Source organism: Orycteropus afer, unplaced genomic scaffold (genome assembly GCF_000298275.1).
Source record: "Orycteropus afer afer isolate SDZICR_OR568_19922 unplaced genomic scaffold, OryAfe1.0 scaffold00585, whole genome shotgun sequence".
NCBI classification, from domain to species: Eukaryota; Metazoa; Chordata; class Mammalia; order Tubulidentata; family Orycteropodidae; genus Orycteropus; species Orycteropus afer.
Genome location: NW_006922172.1, coordinates 1,338,096 through 1,353,173, shown reverse-complemented (window position 1 = coordinate 1,353,173; position 15,078 = coordinate 1,338,096). Strand labels below are relative to the sequence as shown.

The following is a 15,078-nucleotide window of genomic DNA, read 5'->3' as shown; positions in this document are numbered from 1 at the left end:
GCATAGACATTAAGGCACTCAGCTACTAAGCTATTTGAACCACAAGCTGCTCTGCAGAAGAAAGATGAAGCAGTCTTCTTCTGTAAAGATTTTCAGCCTTGGAAACACTATTGTTGTTGTTGTTATGTGCCGTCGAGTCAGACCTGACTCATAGCACCCCCTCCTTGTGTTTCTGAGGTGGTATCACTACGGAAGTAGATTGCCCAACCTTCCTTCCAAGGAGTGGCTGGTGGGTTTGAACTGCCAGCCTCCTGGTTAGCAGTCAAGTGCCTTAGGCACTACACTACCAGAGCTCCCTGGAAACACTATATGGCAGTTCTGTTCTCTCCTATGGAGTTGTTATGAGCTGAAATCAACTTGATGGCAGGGGATTTGGTTTTCAGTAAGTGTTTTGGTTCTCTAGTGCCACTCTAACAGAAAATAACCACAGCTGAGTGGCTTTAACAAACAAGGATTCATTCTCTTACAGTTTAGGAGGCTAGAAGTCTGAGTTCAAAGTGCTAGCTCTAGGGGCAGGGTGAAAGACCCTTGACCTTATACTTTAGACCTCTTGCTCCTGGCCTACTGAAGCTGGAGGCATCTCTTAGCTCCAACAGCTGCTGCCCACTGAGGCTGACAAACCCAAGGTCAACAAGTAAAATGGCATAGTCCCAAGATTATCAAGGAATATGGCAGGCCACTAATTCAAGTCCATTAATAGTCCCGAGATCATCAGACAATATGGCAAACCACTGAGATGAAAACTCAGCCACATGCAGCATCCAAGCATGCCAAAAAGCTCAGAGATCTTTCTCAAAGCTGACTTCTTATATATTGGAAGAAGACCACATCCCTAAGGCAGCTACTCAGCTGCTCCAGTAGATTTCATCATGGAATTGATTACCAGTCTCATCATGGGGAATAATTACATCTAGCTGCCCAGCCACTCAAATGCAGGCCCAGCCAAGTCAGCATACAACTTAACCACCACAATAAGGCAGCACATAATATTGAGTGTTAATTTTAAATCTTACACCACAGAATGTGTGCTTTCTTTATCAAGTTTTGTGGGTTTTTTGTTTTTTGTTTTTTGTTTTTTTTTATTCTAGCCAAGGAATGTGATACACTTACTTTGAACTTCCCAGAAAATTCTGATGAGCAACATCAGGTAAGAATGATAATTTCAACTATATTTTTATCCTTAGGTATGTGCTAATCTAGCTAGGAATTTTTAGAAATTATCTTATAGAACTTTAAAAATAAAGAACGAGGAGCAGGATTTCTGGATAATAAAATAAGTTTGAAAATGATCTTTATGCATCCCAATAGTGTAGCATATCAATACAACCTCTGTTGTTTCAAGTAACTATGATAGCTTTAAGGAGCTCTGGTAGCACAGTGACTAACTAACTGACTGCTAACCAAAAGGTTGGTGGTTCAAACCCACCAGCCACTCTGCGGTAGCAGCGCTGGACAATCTACATTTGTAAACATTTACCACCTCAGAAACCCAATGGGGGTCGCTATGAGTCAGACTCAACTCAGTGGCAGGGGGTTTGGTTTTGATTTGGTATGATAACTTTAGTCCATTTTTTGAAATAAATATTTATCTGCATAACAAGAATAGGCAGTCAATGTTACTGAATTAGAAGGGAGAGTTGCTTTCTTCCACACATAGTATACTGTGGATGGGATATGTGTGTGTGTGTGTATACACATACATGTATATATATGTATACACACACATACACATATATAGCTGGAGCAAACCTGATAGTCCAATAACATTATGTATGTTTTATAAAGTTTTTACTTTTTCAGATATCAGGAATCAGACTTCAACATAATTAATTTTGTCTGTTTCCAAAGAGCAAATGTTTGTTTTCTGATTATAAAAGACTGTTTATTATTTTAAAATTCAGATAGTACAGAAAGAAGACAGAAAACATTGAGAATGCCTATCATTCCACTGTTCACCATTTGATGGACATCCTTCCATATGTTTCCTGTGTCACCGTGTGCTTTAGTTACCTGTTGTACTGTCCACTCCATCTCTTTTCACTTACTCAAAACTCATGAACAAAATTACACAATACCTAACATCTGCTAAACTTTATTCAGACCATTAAATGTCATAAAAATCATGTCTTGCTTCAAGATATGCTGGTTTGGTCCTGTTCCTTCATAATACCAAGTTAATTTTTAATCAGACAGTTTTGAAGATTTGTTTAGTCTTGCTAAAAAAAATTAATGTGTATTAAATTTTTAATAATGGTATTCTTGGGTAGTTCAAACACGTTTCCAAAGCAAAGTTATACCTTAGTTGATACAATAAGAAATTTTAATCATGTAGCCAAGCTCTTAAAAATTATCATTGAAACTACTTTAAACTTCCATTTGTGAAATAGTTTAGTTAATCAATAAAGAGATTTTAATTATTGCCTGTGGGTAGAATATCCTTTAGCATATTCTTCAGTCCTGATACTCAGCATTTTCTTTGGCACTGAAATCTAATGGTTGACTTCTGATCTCACTGAATTTAAGCTATTTTAATAAACCTAAAATATGCTTTTTTTTAATTTTCTTGCAATCCTTAATTTGTTTACCATAGTTTTTGCCTCACTTTTTGTGTGTGTGTGTGTGCTATGTGTGTGTGTGTGATATGACATAGCCTTCCTTGAAGTTAAAAGTTGTTTGTTTAATTTAATTTTAGAGATTTTCCAAAACCATTGTAAATTAGGTACGGAACATACATTAGGGCACTGTTCAGCACTTTTGCCATTTTGAGTGTTACAGTTCTGGTTATATCAAGTAAAGACTATCCTAAAATATGAAAATACATTTATCAACTGAAAAAGAGGGAAAAAACATTTGATATTTTTTTAAAGTTCTGTTTTAAAAATGGAATGTGTTATATTCTCATAAAAAGTAAGACTGTAGTTAGCTACTTTAGTAGGTTATTTCTTTGTGTAATCTATAGGATTTTTTTAAACTGATAGATATCCAGAAAGATTCTTTGAAACCAACTTGGCAAATAGAACAAAGAAAACTCACTGGGGGAGAAATTTAAAAAAACAAAACAAAACAAAAAAAACTCCATTTTCTCTAGTTCAGACATTAAAAGCAAGCTAGAAATACGTTCTTCAGAATATTTAATACCTGATTTTTAGTGAGTTTTATATTTTAAAAACAAGCATCTATTTTTTACTAGGGTTTAATTTTAACTGTCTTTGTCTGAATGATGCAACAGAAAATATTGTGGTGTCCGGGTGTCAAAAACGAAGTCTGGCATCTCAGAATTTCATAAAGATCCCTTACTTTAAAAAAAAAAAATATTGTGATTTGAGTGAAAGTTTACAGAGCATACAGCAGTTCACATACACTTTGTCTCATGACATTGACTGCAATTTCTCACAATGCAACAGCTTTCTTCCTACTTCCTCCCCATAGTTACCTCTTCCCTGTGTCCTTCCCTCCCATGCACTCCTGTCCCTCTGAGCTGTCTCATTGTGCATACACGACCACTTCATTCTCCCATGATTGATCTCACCAAGGAATGTATCTACCTAATGTAAATGTTCACTTCATTGGCCTGTCTTTTGTTTGGCTGGAAGCCACAGGTGTGGGTTCAATGCTAGTCCTGCAGGGCAGCTGGGGGCCATAGTCTCAGGGGTTCCATCTGGCTCTATCAGACCAGCATACCTGGTCCCTTTTTTTTTTTTTTTTAATGATTTTGAGTTTTGTTCCATATTATTCTCCCACTCTATCCAGGATCTCCTACATAGATCCCCCTCTGAGTGATTGACAGTGGCAGCCAGGCACCATCTAGTTCTTCTGGTCTCATAGTCATAGGCTGAGGATCATGGTGTACCAGTCACTTGGACTAATAGTTTCCATGTGTCTTTGGTTTTCTTCATTCCTCTTTGCTCTGGATGAGGTGAGACCCATCGTTGCATATAGATGGCCGCTTGCAGGCTTTTAAGATCCCATTCGCTACTCACCAAAGTAGGATGTAGAACAATGTTTTTGTGTAGTATTTCATGCCAATTGAGCTTGATGTCCCCTGCAACCATGGTCCCGAGGCCACAGGTCCAACTACTTGCTCCCTCTGGGTAGCTGGCTGTAGCCAAGAAGTGACTACAACCTTGTCCCTTGTCAGCTCTACTATGTACCTAGAAATTCTTAGACAAAATACAAATACACTTATAGAAACATTGTCTGCCAACCCTATACATGGTCATGAAAGATCCCTTTTAAAATGTACCTAGTAATTTAAAAATTCACTATATCTATCCTACTCCTACAATTTATTATAATTGGTATTTACTAAACTAAATGTATACTTTGAGACCAAATCTGGATTGGGTATTAGATATAAAAGGCAAGAGTGGGTAGGATGCTCAGGTTGTTGGGGAATGGGGTGAGTGTGTGATTAGATGAATGGGATGGGGAGGGAAGTGCATAAGACCACAGGCAGAGCTTTATAGACTTGTTGGACAAGCATCACTCACACAATTAGATTCTAGGGTATGGGTGGTAGGTTTCATATGTTGAAATAATTTCTCTGCTATTTTATACCAAAGAAAACGTTTCCCAGAACTGTTCATAATCAGAAAGTTTTAACTATATGCACAAACATATGCTAAATGATGATGTTGTTAGGTACCATGGAGTTGGTTTTGGTTCATAGCTACCCTATGTATGGAAGCTCTGGTAGTGTAGTGCCTAAGGCACTTGACTGCTAACCAGAAAGCTGGTGGTTCAAACCCCCCAGCCACTCTTTGGAAGGAAGATGGGGCAATCTACTTTCATAGTGATACTGCCTCGGAAACCCAAGGAGGGGTTGCTATGAGTTGGGTCCAACTCGATGGCACATAACAACAACAACAACAAACCTATGTACAACAAAACAAAACATTGTCTGGTCCTGCACTATCCTCACAGTTGTTGCTATGCATTAGTCCATCATCGTGGCCACTGTATCAGTCCATCACATTGAGGGTCTTCCCCTTTTACACTGACTTACTTCTTTACCCAGCATGATATCCTTCCCCAGGAACTAGTTTCTTCTCACAACATAACCAAAGTATGAGAGATGAAGTCTGGCCATTCTCAGTTCTAAGGAGCATTCTGGCTGTACTTCCTCCAAGACAGATTTGTTTGTTCTTCTAGTAGCCCATGGTACATTCAGTATTCTTCACCAACACAGCAATTCAAGTGCATCAAGTCTTCTGCAGTCTTCCTTCTTCTGCCATCTTCCTTATTCATTGTTCATTCTTACATGCACATGAGGCTGTTGATTTATTTCTTGACTGCTGCTTCTATAGGTGTTGATTGTGGTGATTCTCATGATGGTAAAGCAAAATTTATTCTAGTTTGTAGCCAAGAGGGATCTGAAATAATAATAAAAATATAGTAAGTGTTAAATATTAGGATGCTAATTTGGGGTCCGACTCGATGGCACATAACAACAACAACAATTTGGGGTTAGAGGTTAGGGAAACAGCAACATTTTCCACTATTTAAGTGGTGTTTAATTTTTTTTCTTTAGTTTTAAAAGCCACATTAAATTATTGATTCATTAGTTGTAACAAAAGCACCGTACAAAAGTATGATGTTAATAATAGAGAAAACTGTACCATCTTTATAAATTTTCTGTAAATCTAAAATTGTTCTAAAGTAAAAAAATTATTTTGAAAAAACACTAAATAAAACTTAGAATCTAGGAAAGTTTAAAAAAATCCATAATTCCACTTCTCTAATACAAGCATTTTTGTCATTTCAATTTATAACTGAATATATTTTTCACGTGCATAATTATAAAAACTATATTCTTATAACTTCATATCTTACTTTTGATATTTAGTATTATCTCATAAATGTTTTATCTAATTTTCTTCATGGTCTTACCATCCATTTGAATGGTTATATGGTAGTATCCTCTCTGACATAAAAAAGGAGTCCTGGTGGCACAGTGGTTAAAGCACATGTCTGCTAGCCAAAAGGTCAGCAATTCGAACCCAACAGGTATTCCATGGGAGAAAGATGAAACAGTCTGCTTTTGTACAGATTTACAGCCTTGAAAACCATGTGACATAGTTCTACTCTTTCTTGTAGGGTCACTATAAGTCTAAATTAACTCAATGGTGGATGGTGGACACAAAACTAGAATCTAGGATGTATGTCTTAAGGAAATGATGAGAGAATTCCTAGTAGAAGAAATAATATAAGCAATGGCTCAAAGGAGAGAGTCTGTGACAGAGTGAATTTTGTCTGGAGATGAAGCTATGTATGGGAGATGTTAGCTGATAAGGCCAAACAAGGCAAATTGGGGACCCAGAGGCTTGAATGCCAGAGAGTAAGGCATAAAGTCTGGGACCCTGGTGAATTGGAGAGAAGATGAGATTATACTTTAAGTCTGTGGCAGGGAGATGGTTGCTACTAACAATAGAAATAAATATTTCAGGGAAAAGCAGATTTACATCTTTTTATGACTGAGTTTGTGGGTTGGGAAAGAGGAGATATGGGTTGGTAGAATTTGGGGTATGAGAGATTTGTGGTACCAGTGAGACGTGGTATGAAAATGCCCAGTAAGGGGTAGAAAATGCAGTACTAGATGTTAATTTATGGGCGGCCCAGAAAGTGAGCCGGGCACAGGGGTGTTGAGAGCACCCTTAAGGATGGCCAGAAAGGAGAGCCAAGTGGGGGGTTTGGAGCAGCTTTAAGGGAGGCCAGGAAGTGAGTGGAGCAGTTTGGAACAACTAAGGGAGATGAACTACTCTGTCACCTTGTTGTCCTGTGGTGGCTTCTGTGTTGCTATGAGGCTGGAGGTGATGCCACCAGTATTGCAAATGCTAGCAGGGTTACCCATGGTGGACAGGTTTCAGCAGAGTTCCAGAATAAGACAGACTTGGAAGAAGGAAGAAGCCATCCATTTCTCAAAGAATTGGCCAGTGAAATCCTTATGAATAGCAGTGAAACACTGTCTGTTATATTACTGAAAAACTTGATGAATACCCCTGAAACATTTTCCAATATAGTGCTGGAAAATGAGCGCTTCAGTTTGGAAGGCACTAAAAATATGACTGGGGAAAAGCTGCCTCCTCAGAGTAGAGGTGACCTTAATGATATGAATGGAGTGAAGCATTTGGGACCTCCATTTGCTGATGTGGCATGACTCAATGAGAAGAAACAGCTGCAAACATACATTATTAATTGCAACATGGAATATACAAAGTATGAATCTGGGAAAATTGGAAGTTATCAAAAATGAAATGGAACACAGAAAGATTGATATCCTAGGAATTAGTGAGCTGAAGTGGACTGGATTTGGCCAATTTAAATCAGACAACCATATGATCTACTATGCTGGGAATGACAAATTGAAGAGGGATGGTGTGGCATTCATCGTCCCAAAGAATGTTTCAAGATCTATCCTGAAGTACAATGCTGTAAGTGATAGGATACTATCTGTATGCCTACAAGGAAGATCAGTGCCAAAGAGGCAAGGAGACCACATCTTCTGACCTCCTTCAGCTCCACAAGAGGAAGACAGAATCACCATCAGTATCCTAAGTGCTATTCCTGTGAGGCCGGACATGTTGCCTCCCTCCAGCCCTTCCACCAACCCTGACACCAACCATTCCTCCCGCAGCACCCACCACCTCTCTGCTGGGTTCAGTAATTTGTTGCAGTGGTCACACAGGACTTGCAGATTGTTGGATTTATTAGGGAAGCAACAGGCTACACTTCAAGTTCAGTAACACACTCAGTCTCTCAGCTTGCCATCTCTGAGTCAACAGTCTCTCTCCCAGCAGCACGTGTATCTCAGTCTCTTTCCCAGCAGTGGTGTGTGTCTCTCAAATCACTCTCTCAGCAATGCATGTCTCTTGTATCTCCCAGCTGACAGTGAGAGATTCCTCCTGCCCCTAGGAGGGCTTCTTTTGCGGCTATCAGAGTCGCCAAACTAACCAATCCCAACATCAGAATTCTATACACTGGGGGTGGGGTGGGGGGGGGTGGAGACCTTCCCAGAAGATTGCTTCATGCTGGTTCAACAGAAATACCCAAGGTGGATAAATTTACCAATCAGGAGCTACTCAGTTGCTCATGGCAAATTCCACCACGGAATTCACGAAGACTTATGGCTAGAAAAGCCACACTGTGTATTACTACACTGCAGTTGAATCAAACAACCATATAATCTCCTATGCTCGGAGTGACAAATTGAAGAGGAATGGTGTGGCTTTCATCTTCACAAAGAATGTTTCAAGCTCTATCCTGGAGTAAAATGTTGTCAGTGATAGGATAATACCTATATGCCTACAAGGAAAATCAGTTAATACTACTAATTTAAATTTATGCAACAACCACCAAAGCCAAAGATGAGGAAATAGAAGATTTTTACCAACTTCTGAAGTCTGAAGTTGACAGAACATGCAATCAAGATGTGTTGATTATCACTGGTGACTGGAATGCAAAAGTTGGCAACAAAGAAGAATCACTGGTAGTTGGGAAATATGGCCTTGATGATAGAAATGATACTGGAGATCGAATGATAAAATTTTGCAAGACCAACGACTCATTCATTGCAAATAACTTTTCTCAACAACACAAACAGTGGCTATATACATGGACTTCAGCAGATGGAGTACATAGGAATCAGATTGACTACATCTGTGGCAAGAGGCAATGGAGAAGCTCAATATATTCAGCCAAAACAAGGCCAGGAGATGACTGCAGAACAGACCATCAACTGCTCATATGAACATTCAAGTTCAAGTTGAAGACAATTTTAAAAAGACAATGAGAGTCAAAATATGACCTTGATTATATCCCTCCTGAATTTAGAGACCATCTAAAGAATAGATTTGATGCATTGAACACCAATGACAGAAAACTAGAAGAATTGTAGGATGACATCAAGATCATCATCAATGAAGAAAGCAAAAGGTCATTTAAAAGACAGGAAAGGAAGAAAAGACCAAAATGGATGTCAGAAGAGACTCTGAAACTTACCCTTTAACAGAGAGTAGTTAAAGCAAATGGGAGAAATGACAAGATAAAAATCTGAACAGAAGAATTCAAATAGCAGCTCCAGAAGACAAAGCCAACTGTTATAATGAGATGTGCAAAGACCTGGAGTTAGAAAACCAAAAGAGAAGAACACACTCAGCATTTCTCAAGCTGAAATAACTGAAGAAAAATTCAAGCCTCAAGTTGCAATACTGAAAGATTCTTTGGGCAAAACATTGAATGATGCAGGAAACATCAAAAGAAGATGGAAAGAATACACAGTCACCGTACCAAAAAGACCTTGTTGATCTTCATCCATTTCAGGAGGTGGCATATGATCAAGAACCAATGGTATTGAAGGAAGAAGTCAAAGCTGCAATGAAGGAATTGGCAAAGAATGAGGCTTCAGGAATTGATGGAATACCCATTGAGATGTCTCAATAAACGGATGCCCTCCTGGAGGCACTCACTTGGCTATGCCAAGAGATTTGGAAGGCAGCTGGTTGGTCAAATGAGAGGAAGAGATCCATATTTGTACCCATTCCAAAGAAAGGTGATCCCACAGAATGTGGAAATTATCGAACAATATCATTTATGTTGCATGCAAGTAAAATCTTGTTGTTGTTATTGTTGTTATGTGCTATTGAGTCGGACCCGACTCATAGCGACCCCTCCTTGGGTTTCCGAGGCAGTATCACCATGGAAGTAGATTGCCCCATCTTCTTTCCGAGGAGTGGCTGATGGGTTTGAACAGCCAGCCTTCTGGTTAGCAGTCCAGTGCCTTAGTGAAGATGATTCAAAACTGGTTGCAGCAGTATATTGACAGAGAACTTCCAGAAATGCAAGCTGGATTCAGAAGAGGATGTAGAATGAGGGATGTCATTGCTGATGTCAGATGGATCTTGGCTCAAAGCAGAGAATACCAGGAAAATGTTTATTGCATATTATTGAATATGCAAAAGCATTCGATTGGGTGGATCATAACAAATTATGGATAATATTGAGAAGAATGCAAATTCCAGAACACTTAATTGTAGTCATGAGGAACCTGTACATAAGACCAGGAGGCTGTCATTCAAAAAGAACAAGGGGATACTGCATGGTTTAGAATCAAGAAGGGAGTGAGTCAAGGTTGTATCCTGTCACCATACTTATTCAATCTGTATGCTGAGCAAATAATCCAGGAAGCTGGATTATTTGAAGAAGAATATGACATCAGGATTGGAGGAAGACTCATTACCAACCTGTGATATGCAGACAACACAACTTTCCTTGTTGAAAGTACAGATGACTTGCTGGGCAGAGATGGGAAGATGTCATTTTACCTGTAGTCCACAGATTTCTTCCCTCTAGCATCTTAGTGCCTGAAGAACTGGGTAGAGCAATTTGAAGTGGGAATTCTGGTTCTCTGAGCAGGTCATTAAGTCAGAGAATGCCAAATCCAGGGAAGTAGGAGTAGAAAAGAGGGAGAAGCAGCGTAACTAGCTGTAAAGAATAAAAAATAGGGGAACCTGCCCTGCAGAGTGCCGATGAGACTGGGCATCAGAGGGCTTCCTGGGGCAGTGAGGAGAATGCACAAGAGGACCTGGGGCCACTCCATGGATCTACCTTCAGCACCCACTTTTATTAATAAACATGGGACCACAGGAAGAGAGCAGAGACTCCTCTGGCTCCACATCTGGTGAACTGGGAGCAGAGAAGGAAGCTTGCTGCAAAAGGGTGGACCCTGGGTCAATCTCACAGTGTGGGTAAGGGCAGATAACCCAGGACAAAATTTTGGCATGGAGAAGGCTGGAGTATGAGGTTTTTGTGGCTGTCTAAATCTGGCAGAAAGTGGTGGCCCCCTAACAATTGGAGTCTTTGCTGAACTTCAGCTGTGGGCCTGTGAGTAACAGTATAATATCATCATTAGCAGTGCACTCAAAGCCACGGGAATAGCTACTGGTGCCTTGGAGCTTTTTTTCTTTTCTTTTTTTTCCTCCTCCTTTCTCCACCTCTCCACTGCCTCCTCCAATAGAAAAATCACATCAAGGCACCACAGCACCTGCCAGCTCGAATCCTAAGCCCAGTTCACAATGAAGAGAGACCTGCATCCACATTCCACAAAATGATTCCATTATCACAAAGAAATCAGCAAAGAAACCCAGTGCACGTGAATTAATAACCAAAAAAAAAAAAAAAAAAACCCACCAGTGTCACCTTTGCAAAAATATTAAATCATAAAACCAAGACAAAACTAAACAATACATAACTAACAGTTAGAAACAACTCCAAAATGTCTAGGAAACAACAGGCAACCTCAAATCAAACAAAAAATAGAATAAGACATTAAAAGTAAAATTCCAAACAAAAGTCTCATTAAACATGGAGGAAGAAGAGGCAATAGAATTATCTGAGAAGAAATTTAGAAGGAATGTTTATAGATCTCTACAAGAGCTCAAGGAAACACCAAACAGAACCAAGGAGAACACAGACAGGACCCTGGAAGAACACAGGAAAACCTTTCAAGAACAAAATAACAAGATTAATACACAATCAGAACTCATACAAAAATGGCAGTTAGAAATCCAGAAGATGAATACAGAAATTAGAGAATTACACAACACAGTGGAAGCACAAGAGAATAGGCTAGCTGAAGACTGCATTTCCAACTAGAAGATAAGTCCCTGGACACCAGAATGTATGAAGAAAAATAAGAACAAAGATTTAAGAGAAATGAAGAGAACCTAAGAGTTATATGGCACAACATGAAAAGAAACAACATATGCCTCATTGGAATTCCAGAACAAGAAGAAGCAAAAAAAAAAAAAAATCCTGAGAAAATTGTGGAAGACTTACTAACAGAAAACTTCCCCCATATCATGAAAGAAGAAAAGATATTTCTCCAAGAAGCTCACAGGACCCCATACAGGATAGATCCCAAGAAATAAACACTGTAGCATATTATAATCAAACTCTCCAAAACTAAAGACAAAGAAAGAATTTTGCAATCTGCCTGGGACAAAAGAAATATTACTTATAATAATCAAACTGTTAGGGTGAGCTCTGAATATTCAGTAGAAACCATGCAGGCAAGAAGGCAATGGGACAGCATATGTGAAACACTGAAGGGAAAGAGCTTCCAACCAAGAATACTATATCCAGCCAAATTGTCCATCAAATATGAGGGTGAAATCAAGACATTATCAGACAAACAAATTAAGGGATTTTGTGAAAACCAGACCAACCCTTCAAGAAATGCTTAAAGTCCTTCCAATAGAGAACCCACAAAAGAGAACAACAAAATCAGGACACAAGACATCAACACTAAAACTAAATCATAAATAGACACTCAAAATAAGACCACAAAACATTGTACACTAAAAAACAAGGAAGTCAATCTGCACATGACAACAGCACTTAACCAAATAGAGGGAATGAAAGTTCTAGGTACAAAACTTCCAAATGGAGAGGAAAACAGAACAACGTCCTCATAGAACAGACTATTCTAAGCATGTAGAGACAAGAATTCCCTCCAAGGTAACCACAGAGAAAATTAACAGTCCCTCTAAGTGAACCCAGAAGGAAGGAAAACATACAGGTTTAGTAAGAATAAAACCAACAATAAAAAAGAAAAGAGAGGAAACACTTGACAACAAATAAACTCAGCACAGAAATGTATATGGACTAAGGAAACTCCAACAATATGACAAGAAAAAACCACAATAGAATGGCAACAGTCAATTTATACCTACCATTAATTACACTCAGTGTGAATGGACTAAATGCACCAATCAAGAGAAAGAGAGTAGCAAACTGGATAAGAAAAAAAGACCCACTGATATGCTGCCTACAAGAGACCCACCTTAGACACAAAGATAAAAACTAATTAAGAGTTAAAGGGTGGAAATAAATATACCAAGCCAATGGTAACCAAAAAAAGGGCAGGAGTGGCAATATTAATTTCTGATAAAATAGACTTTAAGGTGAAAAACAACATAAGAGACAAAGAAGGGGATTCAAAATGGAGTCTTATCAGTAAGCACCATGCTATTTCCCTCTAGCATCTTAGTGCTTGAAACACAAGGTACAGCAGTTTGAATTGGGGATTTGGGTCCTCTGAACAGCTCACTGAATCAGAGTGCACCCAACACAGAAGAGCAGAATTAGAGGAAAGGCACAGGGAGATTATTTAAGAAAGAGCTACCTGGCGGAGGATGGACTGGCAGCCGAGAAGCCATTGGAAACTTACTTGGGGCAGTCACTGACTGGCAGGCGAGGATGGCCATCTGAGATCCCTGTGAGCCAAGAAAGAAGACACCTTATATCAGCATACCAATGGCCACCCCGGTATCCCAGTGGGCAGCCCTAGGGATCTGCCTCCACCACCTGATTTTGTCAGTAATTTGAGTCATGTGGGTGCAGGCAGGCATGCACACCACTGCTGAGACTCAAGCAGGTAGCTTACTGTTGCGCCAGGAAGGCGAGCTCCCTCCCCTCTCAGCAGGTCACTGAGTGAGCTTGGGTCAGCCTGGGAGACATCGTGCTTATCTTTGTCATGGATATCTGGACCACAGTTTACTAGCAGGTACTCCCCTGACTCCAACACAGCTGAAATTGCACGCATCTTTGGCACCACAAGTGGGCAGTATGACAGACAAACTCCAGAGCCATTAGTGGTCTGGCGGGATTGTGCCAGTGCCGCGAGCAGACGGTGCGGAGAGAGAGAAGAAACCGCAGGTTTCTGCAGTCCCAGGAATTTGCCTTGGATCGGCTCTTTGGCGCTGAGGGACCTCAGAAGCGGGGTTTTTGAGTGTGCTTGAGCCTGGTGGAAAGTTGCGACTCCCTAACAACAGGAATCTTTCCTGAGATTGAGCCACAGTCTTGTAAATAACTATGCCATCAATAATAGCTGGCGCAAAGCCCTAGAAACCGACCCTAGCAGCACCAAGCTTTCCTTCTTCTGCTCCCACCTTCTCCGCCAATAACTTCACTCATTCAATAGAAAAAACCATATTCAGCCAATTACCATAAAACCTCCCACTGAAAACTCTAAACCCTCTTTACAACAAACAGAAACATATATCCACATTCCACACAGTGATTCCACCATCACAAAGAAAACAGCAGAGCAACCCAATGTACCTGAATCAATAATAAAATAAAATATACCAGCTTCAGCTTTTCAAAATATTAAACCATAAAACCAAGACAAAACAAATCAACACGTAACCAGCAGCTAGACACAACCTAAAGAGACAGTGCTCTACCAGATTCCAGGGGCTTGAGAAGAGGTTCTGCTTTCCAGTAACCCCAAGAACTCTCTCGACCTGCACAACTGAAAAGGTCCTAGTTTACACCTTTTTGTTTTTTCTTCTTTCTTTTCCAAGTTCCTGATTAAAATTTTTTTTCTTTCTCTTTTTTTTCCCCTTTTCTTTTCTCACTGTTAACACAGTCCTTTTTTTTTTTTTAAATTTTTTCCCCTGTATTTTTCCCATTTTTTTCTTCATTATTCTCCTTCTCTGCCCTTTTTCTCTTAGTGCCTACCCCCAGATATTGCAGGTTTTCCTGTTTTTTTCTTCTTTTCTCCCCTTTTTCTTTTTTTGGGTTACTGTTCCTGTGTGATTTCATGCTGTATTTTTTGTCCATTTGCTTTTAGTTTTTTGATGGTTATTTAATTGTAATTTTTGCCTAACTAAGTGGGAGACAGCAACAGTCCCCATAACATACAAGTACACCAACACCTCCTGCAATTTCACTTACTGAGCAAGAGCCAGCACCTCCTTCCCCAGCAACGGGCCAACGAAAAATAACCCCCAAGAAGAGCCTGAATCACCCTTGGCTGCTCTTCATAAACAATTAACAGAGATCTTAATACAATGCCACAATGCCTCAGAGACAACAGACCATTACAGTCCACACAAAGAAGCAAAATAAAGTGGTAGAAACAAGGAAACATGATACAGACCCAGGACACATCTGTGAGAAAGAAGCAACATTGGAGCTATCTGATAAGGAATTCTAAAGAATTATATTTAGGTATCTTCAAAGGATTGAGAGACAGACCAAAGAAAACACAGAAAAAACCTTAGAAGAATTTTGGAA

At 39.6% G+C, this 15,078-nt stretch overlaps 1 protein-coding gene across 1 annotated transcript in view; it reads left to right on the top strand.

Moving 5' to 3' along the window:
* EDARADD (EDAR associated death domain) overlaps positions 1-15,078 on the top strand; it is a 121,813-nt gene that overhangs the window by 19,895 nt on the left and 86,840 nt on the right. Inside the window, exon 5 of the mRNA XM_007956237.2 lies at positions 1,089-1,147. Coding sequence (XP_007954428.1) covers positions 1,089-1,147 — 59 coding nt within the window. The remainder of the gene's footprint in view (positions 1-1,088; positions 1,148-15,078) is intronic.